Here is a 13910-nt window from a genome sequence, read left to right on the forward strand (position 1 = left end):
TCTACGTAAATGATAAAAAAAAAACACTCACCGATCGTGCAAGTTCGAAAAAGATCATCGCCTTGTTCAACAATGTATTATGCTGATCCAAGTCGTTGACATAATCGGCGGCGACGCTAAGAATCGCGTACGCCTGTTCGGTCGCTTGTTCGCCAGCAAAGTGTCCCGATGACACTAATCGTTCGGTCGATTTAGTTATTTTAATAGCTCTGTCTTGAAATTCCTGGAAAAATTCAACTAATTTTTTAGTAATGTAATTACTATGATATAATAATATAATTATATAATATAATTACATATGTATGTCACAATCACTCAGGCAAGATTGAACTTATCTAATTGTATCCTTAGCGATATTAATTAAACTATTCTTTTTCATAAATACCTTTGCTTCGGCTTGCAACTTCTTCAGTTCGAAGAGAAGCAGTTCGGCGCTAGATGCAGAATCACCTAATTGATCGCAGCTGTTCGCTAATGCGGCGATTCTGTCGTTGAGAATTTCCTCGAGATCGCGAAGATCAGTCGCGAGCAACGCGAGAGCGAGGCATTGCTCCAATTGGGTTTTTCTATTGCGGAAAGACGTCTCGATTAGCCGCCGTCTGTCGTGAAGCTCCTCCAACCACCTTTCAACTCGCAGTACGGCTAACGAAAAGTACGATATTTGTAAATCTTAAATTTACAAAAATCTTTAACTTGCAAAATAATTAATCCCAGATATTAAAGAGATTGAAATAAACACACCGTGATTAGCTTCGTCTTTAATCGTATCTGGCCTGGAGTCCAAGGTGCCTTCGTTCGCCAATTCTTTGAGTTCATCCAACAACATCTTGCCTTCGCGCAACGCGCCCATCAGCGCTTCTAGCATATCTTTGCGAAGATCCTGGATCTTGGATAAAAAACTTTTCACCGCTTCGATCTCGATCGGCAGTAACGTGTCATTACACGCCATTTCCAACGCCTCCATACTCTCTCTACATTCTGTCGCTCGACTAAAAGAAAAGAAATCATTTTTCGAATAGTCAACGTAATCAGCACAAATCACGCATAATTAATTAATTAATTGCTGTACCATTGAAATAAAACGTTTCGGTCAAGTATCTCCTTACGACGTTCTAAAAGTTGATTTACATCGCGCCACGCTTGACCCAATGTCTCTGCCATGGCCTTATATACTTCCGCTTTTGATCTCTGGGTCGCGATCAATTGATCAGCCTGCCGTAATAATTCTTCCACCGGGCTCTGCTTGTTCTGTGATCATGTCAAAATTTTTGAACTAACGGAGAAGAGAACTTTAAGCGATCCACTTAATTATATTTTAATGCAATTTTTGAAATGCAGCATAGAAAGTTTAAAACTGTACCCGTAATCGATGTAACACTTGGTCGTGCGCGTTCGAGAGTTCCGTGGCTTCTTTTGCGGAAGCACCGAGTCTCGTTAGTTCTGGTTGTAGCTCGAGTATTTTCAGCTTCAGACATTCGCCACTCTGGACAAACAGTAGTAACAAAATTGGAAATCTTCCGCATGACTATTTAAATGACACAACATAATTAAATTGTGGATATTCTTAGATATATCGCCTGCTTTCTATTAAATCGTTATTTGCATGATTATAATATTACATGCTTCAATTATAGCAGAATATTATATCTAATGCCTAATTAATTATGTAAAATGATAAAAGAAAATCTCAAGAAGCAGAGCCACGCTGTTATATAAAAAAGATTCTCAAATAAATTTCAAGATCATCTATAGCAGAAATTAATATATGATTTTCTAAAAATATTCAAAATTGTTTGTTCTCTTCAGTATCATAAAAAGAGGAAAGAAAGAAGCGACAAGACAGACAGTGTAGACAGAGATCGGCCCTCAGTTCATCGACCTCATGTGGTTGGGCCACAGAAAGGGGCAAGATATGATTCCATTTTCATCTTTGGCACACTGCCGAATATCCACGTTTGGATTGACCAGTTCTCTCTTCTGGTATCGCCATATATCGGTAACACAAAATCGTTTCCTTTTTTTTTATCTCAACATTCGTACGAAGATACAGTCTTTTCTGGTCATTTTTTCCAAAGATACTGGAATAGCTGGGACGATAAGAAACGCAATCACTGAACATGCTTAAATATACGTTTGCTAAAACCATGTAAAACATTATATTGTCTAATAAAAAAAATGCGACACGTTATTCTCGCAGTCAAAGTGAAAGCGAATCTCATAGCCGGCGGCTCAAATCAAACATGATTCCGTAAAGTCTTGCGTACATAACTGCTGGTATGTCCAAACATGGCCATATTCGGATATTTGGGAGAATGAGCTGCACACAACTCGATTTAATATAAAATAATAAAAGATTCGACAAAACTTCAAGTAAAGATATAAAAATTTTAAGGAAAGATCGATCGATGCTATGAGAAAAATAATTAAATTAATCTATTATTATTAATTGATTTTTCTCAAGATATTATTTTCTTGTAGGAGATTATTTACTAATAAATCCGATAAGAAGCAAATTCAGAAGATTGATGATAAAATCTTGAAATATAAAATGTTGACAGATAAAATTCTAGTAGAGATAAAACTGCGTAGAAAAATCTCACGCGTTTAAAGTTCTCGCTTAAAGATCCTTTTCTCCTTTTTCGGATGCAGAAGTCGGAGAGTATCGTTAGATCGTAGGTACGATATATTGGGAAAGGTGCGGTAAAAGGAAGAATCGTGCCGCGAGTCAAGCCGGGCCGGATTGGGCCCGGGCCGCCCCGAGCCGTCTCTCGCATAATACCGGTTTGTTAGATTATACGAGAGTATATGCGCGGATCCTTGCCGTATAAAAGATCTTTTTGGTTCGATATTACCTCACAGACTACTAAGTTTATTTATTGATTTATCTATTAATCGTCTCGCAGAATTCTCTTTACACAATTCAGTACAATCTAAGTCATGTACATATTGAAAGAGATATTTATCTAAATAATCTCTCATCGAATCGATGTAAAAATTAAACATTTAATTAAAAAAACACTTGGTTTTATCACTTTATATATCCTAATTATCTTCGCTAGAAGGATATTCGAAATAATAAAGAAATTTATCAATTTTAATACCGTGACTTCCCCTACGCTTAAAATGTAACTCGCTCACTCGGATTGTGCCATCGTGATTTTAAGATCGAGATGGGTGTATCTGATCATGGTGGCGTGTAATGGGAGTTACTGTACCTAGCGGTTAAATTTATCCTTCGTGGAGTTTCGGGAGACTCGTTTTGCTCAGCGGATACCTAAAACGCTTACAGTTTCGAGAGGACTCGGAAATAGCTATAGACCGAAGCAACCGAATCCCGAAATATCTACACCATAGCATTATATACGAGATATCGCGGCGAAAGATTTTATCCTTAATCAAAAATTACATAAACATAGAGACAGCTTGGATCCTTCGAGGGGAAATCGTCAAGCAATTTCTCGCATATACTATTTTTAAAATGTAAATTTAAACATGATGAAAGAGAAGAGGCTCACACATAAAAATAGAGAATACAAATTATCGTCGATAAGTCAAGTGACAGCGTGACGTTTCCTTACTTGAAGCAGAGCGATTACTAGACGCGTTTCTCCGCTTTGCACAGCTATGGTGCTTATAGTGGTAGTTGGAGGGATGGTTCGCTGCGACGTTTCCTCATTTCTTCGCATCATTATTCCTGAATTCATCTCGTCAGATTCTTCAGGATGCGCGTGTACCTCCATCGAGTCAGGACCGTCCACCATCATCATTAGTAGTATCTTATCTCCCGCGCGATACCAAATATTCGGATCTGAACGTCAATCGATTAGGCGACTGCCAATTATGTTTGTGGATATAATTATATTATGAAATTATTAACACCGAATGATATATACTATAAATCGAGCTATTAAATCGACGAACGAATTGCTAAGAAATTAATATTACGCCATACGATGATATCTCTCTCTTTCGTACGGTTTTGACCGGACAGTGATTTCAATGCCTGGTGCTAAATATATCACAGTGACGTATATCGATTTAAAACGCGACACAATAAACATCGTGCTCATCGATATTCTCAAAGAGATACAGAGAGAGATTTCACCGATGAAAAATTATATATTTTTCAGTTGGCACGCGGTGTGTTATCTTCCCTGACGTTATTTTTGGCACTTGGCCAGAAACGCCAGTAAGAAAATTTCATGAATATATAATGTGGAGAGCTGTTGTGTGGATTATGTTTATCGTATGACAAATGAACGAATATTACGCAAGACTTTTTTTTAATCTCTTGAGGCTCGACTTTGCTCGATTTTGCAGCGATTTTTTAAAACTGTCAAAGAAATTATATTTCTGATAATCTTGTTAAGCTATTTCGATTGTACGAAAAGTAAGAATAATATTTTAAGGTATTTATTAATTTACAATTATAATTAATTAATTAAAGAAATTAAAGAAAACCGATTTAAAAAAATGTAATCTTGCATATTGAAGTACTCGCGCGCATTTGCACTTTTTGACTCAACATCGATATGTTTATACTTTATATAAATATCTTTATATACGATGACGTCATCTACACGAACGGACAAATGGTAGAATAAAACCGGACTGACTGGTAGCGTTCTTTCGACGACAAGTACATCATGGTGAGAATCACTACTGAAGATGATTTAGAGATGATAAGAGAAAACACTAATAATATGCTGCTAAATTTTTTTATATATTTTGAAAAAATGTTTTAATTTATTAAATACATTTGTATTTTTTATCTTGTATCAGAAGATTATATTTAATTATATTTGCGGATAATTTGATCGACTTGTATTCAAGAAACTCTCCAATCATTATTAATATTGTGACATTTGCTCACAATTATATAAATTATCCATTTATAATTTAAAATAATGGAGATATTTGACAAGTTTTTCTTTCAAGTTTTATTGTCTCTAGTTACATAGTTTAAGTTAAAAAATCTGAAAAAGAGATTTTCTCATCTCTCTTTCAGTATAGATTGCAAAAGTCTCCGACAATGACATTTTAATGAGATATCTTTAAGGTGGCGCACCCCGAGTTATAAAACGATATTCTAGATATACGGAGTCCCTAAGCGACTCGCTCCTTTTGGCATAATCTTTACTTGGCAATCACCTAAAATCGATTCAAGCGTTCAGGCGGCGTTAATAGCAATAATGACGACAACAACAGCAGAAACACTCGCGTGACACATGTCACGAGTGTATCACGTCACCAGCCGATCGGTTGCAGTAACCAGCCGAACCAAGACTGAACCGGCATGTCGCGATGCGGCCTCCGGTTAAGCCTCCTCCCGGCCGGCTGCCTCCCGCTCACCTTCGTCGCGCTAGTCGAGCATGATCTAGAGAGCGGATCTGTGCAGCGCCGACCAGCGTCGAATGAAAGTCGAGCGATCGTAAAGGAAAGAAAGTCCAAACGTAACAGACGGTCACCCGGTATATTATCGAATAGGTATGCCGTCAGAAAAATTTTATTTTTTAATATCGTTTATTTAAAAAAAATAACAAACACACAGGTCATGCGATATATCGAGAGCAGAAAAAATTCCTGCAAGAATGTATTAAACTTTGATTTGCAATAGCAAAGCGTAACAAGTGTGCAGTTAATGATTCCGTTTCTTCTTCGTTCCTTTCATCATGCAGATGTAATATGGCATATAATAATCTCGAGATAAATTATGGTCCATGCATGGAATGTCTTTTTAGACAAAGTCATTAATTCTGCATCAATAATAATTTACTCATAAGAGTTTTGATATAAAATCTGTCTTCGTCAAAGCTGCAAATATAATTTTGAGGATTAAGTGAGTAGTCGTAGCTTTATTTAGTGCGATATCAAGCTTATAGAAATATTTAAATAAATGTAAATCACACTAAGCATATGTCAGTAGCTAAATTATGTTTAAGAGATGACGAAAAAAGACGAAAAGTTTAGTTGACTAATGACATGACTGTTACTCTCGTGAAATTTACAACGAGAGAATTTAATCGAGCATTGATGATCGAAATTATAATTATGCAAACAATCAAATTTTTCCTGTCGATCATGATATCTTGATCCAAGACTCACCTTCCTCGCTCTTTCGAGAAAATCTTCGCCTTCCAAATTATCCTCCTTCTTCATCGGCGACATGTCGATTCCGCTATCCTCGTGATATCGTGAAAGATCTTGCAAGGATGCATCCTCGTACTCTCGCAAATTAGAACGCGAGCTCTCATTCAATGTATGATCTCGGATCTTTGCAAGTTTCGTTGTCATACATTGATCCGATTGAATCTTCTTTGGGCACTTACCGATATATTTCTCAGATTCTTCTATTGAAAAATTAAAAGATAAGCTAATAGAGACACAATAATAAATTTCGTACTATTGGATCATTAAACTAAAAGTACTGACTGTACTGAGATAAATCAAGATCACGATGAACATCGTCTGTTTTTTCATGAGATTCTGCTGGTAGCACACGTTCTACATTTTGCAAATTCTTTGCGTCGATATGCTGCCGATGATCTTGCACAATATTAGAAGTCAACTTATAAGAGGCTACTCCTAATCGAATATCATGCGATACGCGTAAAACGGTCGTCTCGGTTACTTCTTTTACAATTTTGCCTGACCTCTCCTATGTAAAAATCATATAATTTATAATGTATAAATAATAGACTTCACAATTAAATTTTCGAAATAATCATCTAAATTATACGCGATCTAAACGAAATAAAAATTGGTATAAAACAATTTTCTTTCAATCAAATTATGTATACGTACGTCAGTAATTTTATCCATCGTTTCAATCTGTGTTGTTGGTTTTATTTCACTCATAGTGCAGATATTTGGTGTCGCCTCGGTAAATTTTAACACCTGATTTTCATTGTTAGAAGCAGAAAGAGGTTCCGCGATAGTTGAAGGTATTTCTGTTGTTGTTACCTTAGACATTTCGGTGGCCCTATAAATATTCGAATATTTAAAGTTGATGAAAGATGTTGAATATTTAGATCTGTGATTTTAATTACAAATTTAAAATATTTGCATAGGTACCAAATAGAATCGAGATTCGTCACGGGTGCCGTTATAGAAAGATCTTCGCATTCCGGCGATGTTACAAAAGATTCGCTTCTGGAACATGGAGGTGGAGTTATTGAGCATTCAGTCGCCGTTGTATAACACTCCACATTGTATTCTTCTGCCGTACTTTCGCTAAGAGGATTGTCAGTAAGCTCCTACAAAAATAAAAATATTTTAAAAATATTTTAATAATACTTTAAAATATTTTTTTTTTAAATAAGAGAGACAGGTAGGCATCTGTCATAATCGATATTAAAATTCAACATACCTTGGTACTGGAATCTTTATTCGATGTTTCGACATTCTCTACGAAATGTGAGCTGGGGATGTGAAGTAAACTCTCATCAGACTTTTCCGCCATAGGAGATAGGGACTTGGCTATCACAGTCGTAGTTTCCGCTGGACGTATTTGACTAATTGAAGACGCAATCGAAACTGTCGCAGCCGATGCCGGTGCGGTCGCGATAGAAGTCGCGCGGATGGGCGTGCCTGACGGCGATATAGCAGATATCGAGAGCAAGGACGAAGTGGAAGACGTCACAGCGGTAGGAATAGATATCGGACGAGTTCTAGCTCCGGCTTCGCATAGTCTCGCATCCAGTTTTTCCGCGAGACGCGTAACTTCCGCCAATTTCGCCGAGATAGCTTCCACAGCTGTCAGATTACTGCCGAGAATCGAGGTGTCCTCGGCATCGGACATCCTAAGAGAGATGGATATTTATTAGTCGAATCGATATTCTATAAATAGATACGTTTTTCCTGGACTTCTAAAAAAATCCCAGAAGGTTAGCACAGTTCCAGTGAGTTTTATGAACTCCACAAACAGTTTTGCAATCTGTAACATTGTTTTCTTCCAATTTACTCCCATGATTTCCTCGCAATTGTGTAAAATTGCTATTAAGAAATGTTAGAGCCATAAGCTATTTTATTCGCACATCTGTATCAGTTTCGCAACATTTATTTTATTCTCTCCATACGATTAGATGCAATCTAAAATTGGGACCATGATTGAATTGGAAATAGCAAGTTGTTAAGAAAACATTTCGGTGGATTACGTAATTGATAGTTGACAGTGCATCGACAGTACGTCGACACACATGGCCTCCACGATTTGGGGCAAAGTTCTAATTTCGTAGAACACGTTTGTTCTACGCAGAATCCGATTGCTACATAAAATATCAAAAATTTTAAAGACAATTTTTATTCAAAAATTTTATTAAGAAGATTGTAATATCTAGCATGTTTATTTTTCTTTTTTCATTATGATTTAAGTATGAAGAAATAATTCCCTGAAACGATGAATGATTTTTCACGACACAAGCCAAAATATTATCGAAGCGAGATTCACGTTACCAGTCGAGTTTTAGATTATAGTATGACCATGGAACGAAGCCAACGAATTGTGGAACGCAATTCCTCGTTATCCATGAATATGTAATAATTTTCAACATGTCCATTCACACAATGCTAAAAATGTTAGTGATAATAAAATTTATAAATCTTATTGCTAAAGGTTTCTAGATATCTGCCTGTCAATTGGCAATATGCGAGCCACATGACTATGTGTCATGACTATGGATTAAATCAAACAGGAAGATTAACTAAAATAAAAGTAAGAACATAAAATAAAAGAGATGACAATTAATCTTTAATTAAGCAAAAATCAAACGAACACACTATGAGATCTCAATTATTTTACTACAAACTTACATGTACCGTTCCTAGATTACAGGAGCTATCTCGACGAGAGCCAACCATGGACTGACACACCGTCTCTGTTAAACACGTAGGCGTTCGAGCAAACGTATTACCGGTCTCACTAGTTCTACTTATTTTTTATCCCAGTTAAAAAAATAAATAAATGCAAAAAAAGTTTAACATAAATTTTTGGATCTTTATTTATATTCTATTACTACATCTCTTCTTTTTCTTTCGGAGTTTCTGTATATGTTTACTTTCTATCATTTTATCTCACTAGTTTGTCTTTCGCGTAATGTATATCGTTCAAACTAGTTTCATATTTTTATAGTTAGATACTTAAATTAAAAGAAGGAGTGTTTTATTAACCATAATTATGCTCATGCGAGGCCGCTCTGTGAGCTCCTCGTCGTACTTACGGTTGCTGATAAAGAGGTTCTTTTAATCTCGTTTTGAGGAGACGACCCAGTCTCACCATCCGGCCAACCTCCAATAAAAGTTTCTCTCGATTATCAAGGATATCTCTTATATCTGTTCTGATACGCGATTTTGCTGCATCCTCGTCTTTCGCAGCACGATACAAGGTTGTCACCGTTTCCACCAAGTTTTGTAATCTGGCACAGTGCTTTAAATAGATTGAAGAGAAAGTTTATGGAAGGTACATAGCTGACATACATGATATGCAAAATGCTGATCTTTTTGTCCTAGTAAAGTAGTGCAAGTAGTGTACTACTTTCAGAGATTTGCATATTTATTTAATATTAATTCACGTTCGCATACATCTTCAACGTTCCTGTGAAAGACAGCGCATACTCGCAATCTGGTTAGCTGCTCCTGGCTAACGGATCGAAATTGTCGCCAAGCTTGTCGCAATCTCGAGAAGATACCAGCGTTGCTCTCTAAAGATATTCTACATGATAATCTTAATACGCGCGCGCCATTTACCAACTGACCACCGTATTCATAAGTCCCCTGTAAATATTCATTTTGATACGTTGCATTCAACAATTCTGCATAAAACGGAAGAGATTTCGCTTCATTTTATCGCACTAATCGTGTGCTTTACCTTTGCAGTTTCCTGGAAGGATTGGTGCTCCTCTTTTTGCGATTGTATTTCCTTTGTATTACATCCAACTTCCATATGATTCCGAAGTAGTACGTCAAATAGATCCTTCAACCATTCAACAGCCTGAAAAATGCGTAATTTTCATATCGTATTCTTTTATAATTTAAAAAAATTTTTTTTTACGTTACATCTTATTTCGCGCTTACTTGTTCGGCATCGCTCTCGTACATGTGTATCAAGGCTACTTGTTTCAAAGATAGCTTTTGCAATTCCACGCTATCGTTAAAGATATTTTTCCTCGCGTTTGTTGCGTCTAATATATCTTTTACGTTTATGATATCTTCGTTGTAATTCACGTAAACTTCTCGTCCAAGCGCATCCTTTACCGGCATAGAGAGAATATCCGACAATTTTTCGCCTTCCTTTACGAGTTCGCGCTCTAAATTATCTGGAAAATTATTCAAGCGTATTGAATATAAAGTTGAAAATATTAATACCTGATGAGTTGTGTTTTTTTGTTTTTACCTAAAACTGTTTGACTTTTCTCCAGTGTTAAAAGCTTAACACTCGCCTGAGAGAAATTATAATTCCTGCTACCCATGACTAACTTTTCAAACACTTCACTCGTCCTATCAAAGTACTGTAAGCAACAAATTATTAAAGAAAAACGTTTCTTAATTATTCGGTTATTTCTTACCTCAGAGACAAGCCTGAAGAATCTCTGCGAAGTAATCAATACATTTCTACGTCTTTCGAGTCGTGAAGCAAAACTACGACAAACAAAGTCCATGAAATCTCTCTGAGATTTTAAGTCTTCGGGTAGTCTGCTTTTTGGGAGACTATCAATTTTATGGAGCAATTCCGCGTATCGTCCATAAGTTTCCTGTAAATACACATTATGATTATTTTCTATTATCACAATTTTCTACAATAAAATGAAAAATAGTAAGGTTTTGTTTACCCGACATTGAAGCTCAAGCTTTTCATGCTGTCTTCGCAGTTCCTCGGAAGAAGAAACATCGAAACCGACCTGACAGCAAGAGTTCAGCATCATATCCGCTGGACCCAGGATCCAATCGGTGACACTCGATACACCCTGTTCGAGATCTTCGATGATTCTGGCAGTATCTAAATTTCGTTCCATTTCTATCCACGAATTTTCAATATCCATCTAAAAATATAAAATGCTAAATTAATTAAAAAAACAGATTGAATAAATAAGTCTTAAATGCACTTAATTACCTGTTTTAATTCGATAGCATCGAGCAGTTTATGAATTTCTTTAATCATGTCCAAAGCATCTTTGGAAGACTCTCTGCTCATAGAACTGACTAGGTTTCTACCTAACAAGCAAACATAAAACTTTACTTAATTTTTCTGTAATTTTTACATAAGAAATATTATCTCGTTCAAAACAAAAATTATTAAACTGTTACTAATAATTTGAATATCAAGTAATAAGGATATATATCCTTATTACTTGATATTCAAATATAATTCTAATTTTAAAAATCTAAAAAAGATAATATATAGACCTGATTGAAGTATGTGACGTGCCATTGATAACAATTCTGTACCGATCTCCCAATAAGATTCTATGTCGTCGTCTGATTGTGTCATACGAATACCATCAAAAGTATTCAATCTTTGATGTAAATTTGTCATCTTCGATATTAGTTCTAACGCATCTCTCGAATAATCTTCTATTTTCTATAAAATCAAAAAATCAAGAAATTTACATATCATCCGTATTTTTATAATTTATATTAACTCATGATAAAAATATTTAATTTACCATACGTTTCTTAATCCATTCTACATGATTGTATGCCTTGTTACCTGCCAACTCGTACGGTAATTGAGAAAAGTCGATATAAACGTGCAGTCTCGTTAGAGTAACGTATATTGGCTAGAACGTAAATTAGTGAGAAGATACAAATAAATTTTCGATTATTTTTTTTTATGTAATAAAGTTGCGATAAATTTGTCAGATTCATTCATTCACTAACTTCGCTCTCCTTATGCGACTTGGTACAACTGTCAACGCGTTTGTCCCAAAAGCCATCGGGACGTACCACGATCACGGAAACGGCTGTTGATCCTGCGAGATTCGTGGATAGCCTAATACAGGATCTAGCTACGCGCCATGCACCACGACGCGCGTCCACGATTAAAGCCAAACCCTTTTCTTTCGTTTCTTCGCTAATTAATAAAAAAAATATCATACGTAAACTAATAATAATATACATCTATATTTATACAAATGTACAGCGAGATATTCTATACCTGAAAATCGATATAAAATATAAAATGAGAGATTCTAATTTCGGTTTTGTTGTTGGATCAAGTTCTGGAGGAACACTAATTACTATTAAAGGCCGTCCGTCACGATCACGACCGCCTGGAATATATGCGAGCTTCGATTCTAGAGCCTCCAGGATATCTGTCGCTTTCAGATTTTTCATAGACATCTCTATAATTACTTGTAAAAGAAAATCATTTCAATAGTTTTCTATAAATATCCGTGATCGATCTGAAAAAGATCATTGACATTTGACAATATATACGTGTATAAATTTCACAATTATTTCATTAAATATTTCATCATTAATTGGCGACACACAATACTCAAATAATATGTACTTTTGTAGACAATTCAAGTAGTCGAAAACAACTCCGATCAAACATTTATAAATTTAAATTTGCTTATTCCACAGAAAAAACAATCCAATTGTCAAGCATATATTTTTCACTTTTTTAAAAACCTTGCGCACAAATATCTGTATTATTACTGTAATTAATAATATTCACTGATCTTCTAAACTAGTGACGCTGAATCGCATTCGAATCACTTGCAAAGTGTCACGACGAAACATTACGTAGGCGCAGCACACGGCCTAGTATGCTTCGAATATATAGCGGAAATGTAGGAATATTAGCCAGCAGCTGTTTCGGCTCCAGGTGTTTTACATCTGCGTATCCACGTGACCAACGAGGGGACTGTCGCGCCTCGGATTGACTCGAGTCGCCGTCGCACGTGTCACGTGTTAATGACGAAAGGAAAAATTGTCAAATGCATGTAGGTGTACGCACGTGCATTTATACAGAATGTGCACGAGCGTGATGCGCGGTAGGTGCAGCGCGAAGCTGCAGCCGCGACGGAGGCTGCAGGAAAACCGAAAGCCATCCCTGGTCCATTCAGATACAACGGTACTTTGGCACCGATTAACCGTGTGTTCCCCCTCCTTTACGCACACGGCCCTTCCCTTCCTCTCCTCTCTCCGTCTCTCAGGTACCGCATTTTTTTACTCCTTATCTCTCTTTAGAAATGTGCAGAAATATTTTAGATGAGAAATAACGGAGATTGTCGAGAGAAAATAAGAAGATATCTTCGTAGATGTCGGTTACGCGGTTCACGCGGATGACATCACGCATTTTAACATCAATAGATGTTTCAAATCATTCATTTCGTCGGTATAAATTTAAACAAATTATGGCATCTGTAACTTTTTATAGATATATATCTAAATAATTTACGTACATTATAATTTAATTATACATTTAAATCAATTATATTCAATATAGAAGCACACAAATATGTTTTAGAGATAAGCCAATTAATCAATTTCTAATTAATATTTAAAAAGCATGTATCCCCAGGAAAAAATCGTAGTCACATATGATTGCGATGCACTTTTTCGTGAAAGTTTTTTGAAGCGATCGAATAAAAATATAATAAAAGATTTGTAATGATGCGATTTTATTTTTATTATGCAATTATTTAAATATTAAATATTAATTAAATATTAAATAATTATTTAAATATGTTGTATATTTTATATGTTATATATTTTTCAAATTAGATAATTCACCGAACTGAATAGAATACGCTTATATCATTTAAGATTTTTAATTTACGGTAATACATTGATATCGTCTTCAACTTTATGTATTAATTATAATACTGTATTACCACGTGGTTCCATTATATAAGATGCGAACGCGAGATCATATAAGATGAAATTTTGAGTACACATATTATATA

At 35.6% G+C, this 13910-nt stretch overlaps 1 protein-coding gene and 2 long non-coding RNA genes across 10 annotated transcripts in view; 2 read left to right on the top strand and 1 right to left on the bottom strand.

The window, feature by feature from the left end:
- The window catches only part of LOC145964331 (uncharacterized), a 31212-nt gene extending 18803 nt beyond the window's left edge, over positions 1-12409 (bottom strand). For 4 of the 7 annotated variants that reach the window (XR_014436420.1, XM_083086969.1, XM_083086968.1 and 1 more), the window contains exons 1-22: positions 12152-12408; positions 11875-12067; positions 11661-11774; positions 11401-11575; positions 11108-11208; positions 10827-11036; positions 10563-10748; positions 10391-10505; positions 10072-10313; positions 9866-9988; positions 9580-9771; positions 9219-9424; positions 7370-7802; positions 7075-7256; positions 6805-6982; positions 6433-6658; positions 6106-6350; positions 1361-1483; positions 1070-1248; positions 742-989; positions 386-642; positions 32-223 (exon numbers count right to left, since the gene is read on the bottom strand). Coding sequence is in view for 6 of the 7 variants with exons in the window: in XM_083086969.1 (XP_082943095.1) it covers positions 32-223; positions 386-642; positions 742-989; positions 1070-1248; positions 1361-1483; positions 6106-6350; positions 6433-6658; positions 6805-6982; positions 7075-7256; positions 7370-7802; positions 9219-9424; positions 9580-9771; positions 9866-9988; positions 10072-10313; positions 10391-10505; positions 10563-10748; positions 10827-11036; positions 11108-11208; positions 11401-11575; positions 11661-11774; positions 11875-12067; positions 12152-12336 (4305 nt within the window). In the remaining variant the exon portion in view is untranslated. Of the gene's footprint in view, positions 1-31; positions 224-385; positions 643-741; positions 990-1069; positions 1249-1360; positions 1484-6105; positions 6351-6432; positions 6659-6804; positions 6983-7074; positions 7257-7369; positions 7803-8811; positions 8900-9218; positions 9425-9579; positions 9772-9865; positions 9989-10071; positions 10314-10390; positions 10506-10562; positions 10749-10826; positions 11037-11107; positions 11209-11400; positions 11576-11660; positions 11775-11874; positions 12068-12151 lie in introns of those variants that run through there. The other 3 variants (XM_083086967.1, XM_083086966.1, XM_083086970.1) reach the window with 3 other exon arrangements.
- On the top strand, positions 5291-11035 carry LOC145964339 (uncharacterized). Its single transcript, XR_014436428.1, has 3 exons — positions 5291-5487; positions 10568-10750; positions 10866-11035. It is a non-coding gene; the product is annotated as an uncharacterized LOC145964339 (long non-coding RNA).
- On the top strand, positions 7471-9109 carry LOC145964338 (uncharacterized). 2 transcript variants are annotated; one of them, XR_014436426.1, is made up of 4 exons: positions 7471-7886; positions 8374-8535; positions 8615-8713; positions 8827-9109. It is a non-coding gene; the product is annotated as an uncharacterized LOC145964338 (long non-coding RNA). The 2 variants fall into 2 exon arrangements; XR_014436427.1 differs by lacking the exon at positions 8374-8535 and having other exon boundaries at positions 8827-9106.
- Positions 12410-13910: the final 1501 nt, after the last annotated feature.

This window comes from Camponotus vicinus, unplaced genomic scaffold (assembly GCF_025532165.1).
Source record: "Camponotus vicinus isolate PSW18456_S1 unplaced genomic scaffold, iyCamVici1.0 SCAF_13, whole genome shotgun sequence".
Classification (NCBI taxonomy): Eukaryota; Metazoa; Arthropoda; class Insecta; order Hymenoptera; family Formicidae; genus Camponotus; species Camponotus vicinus.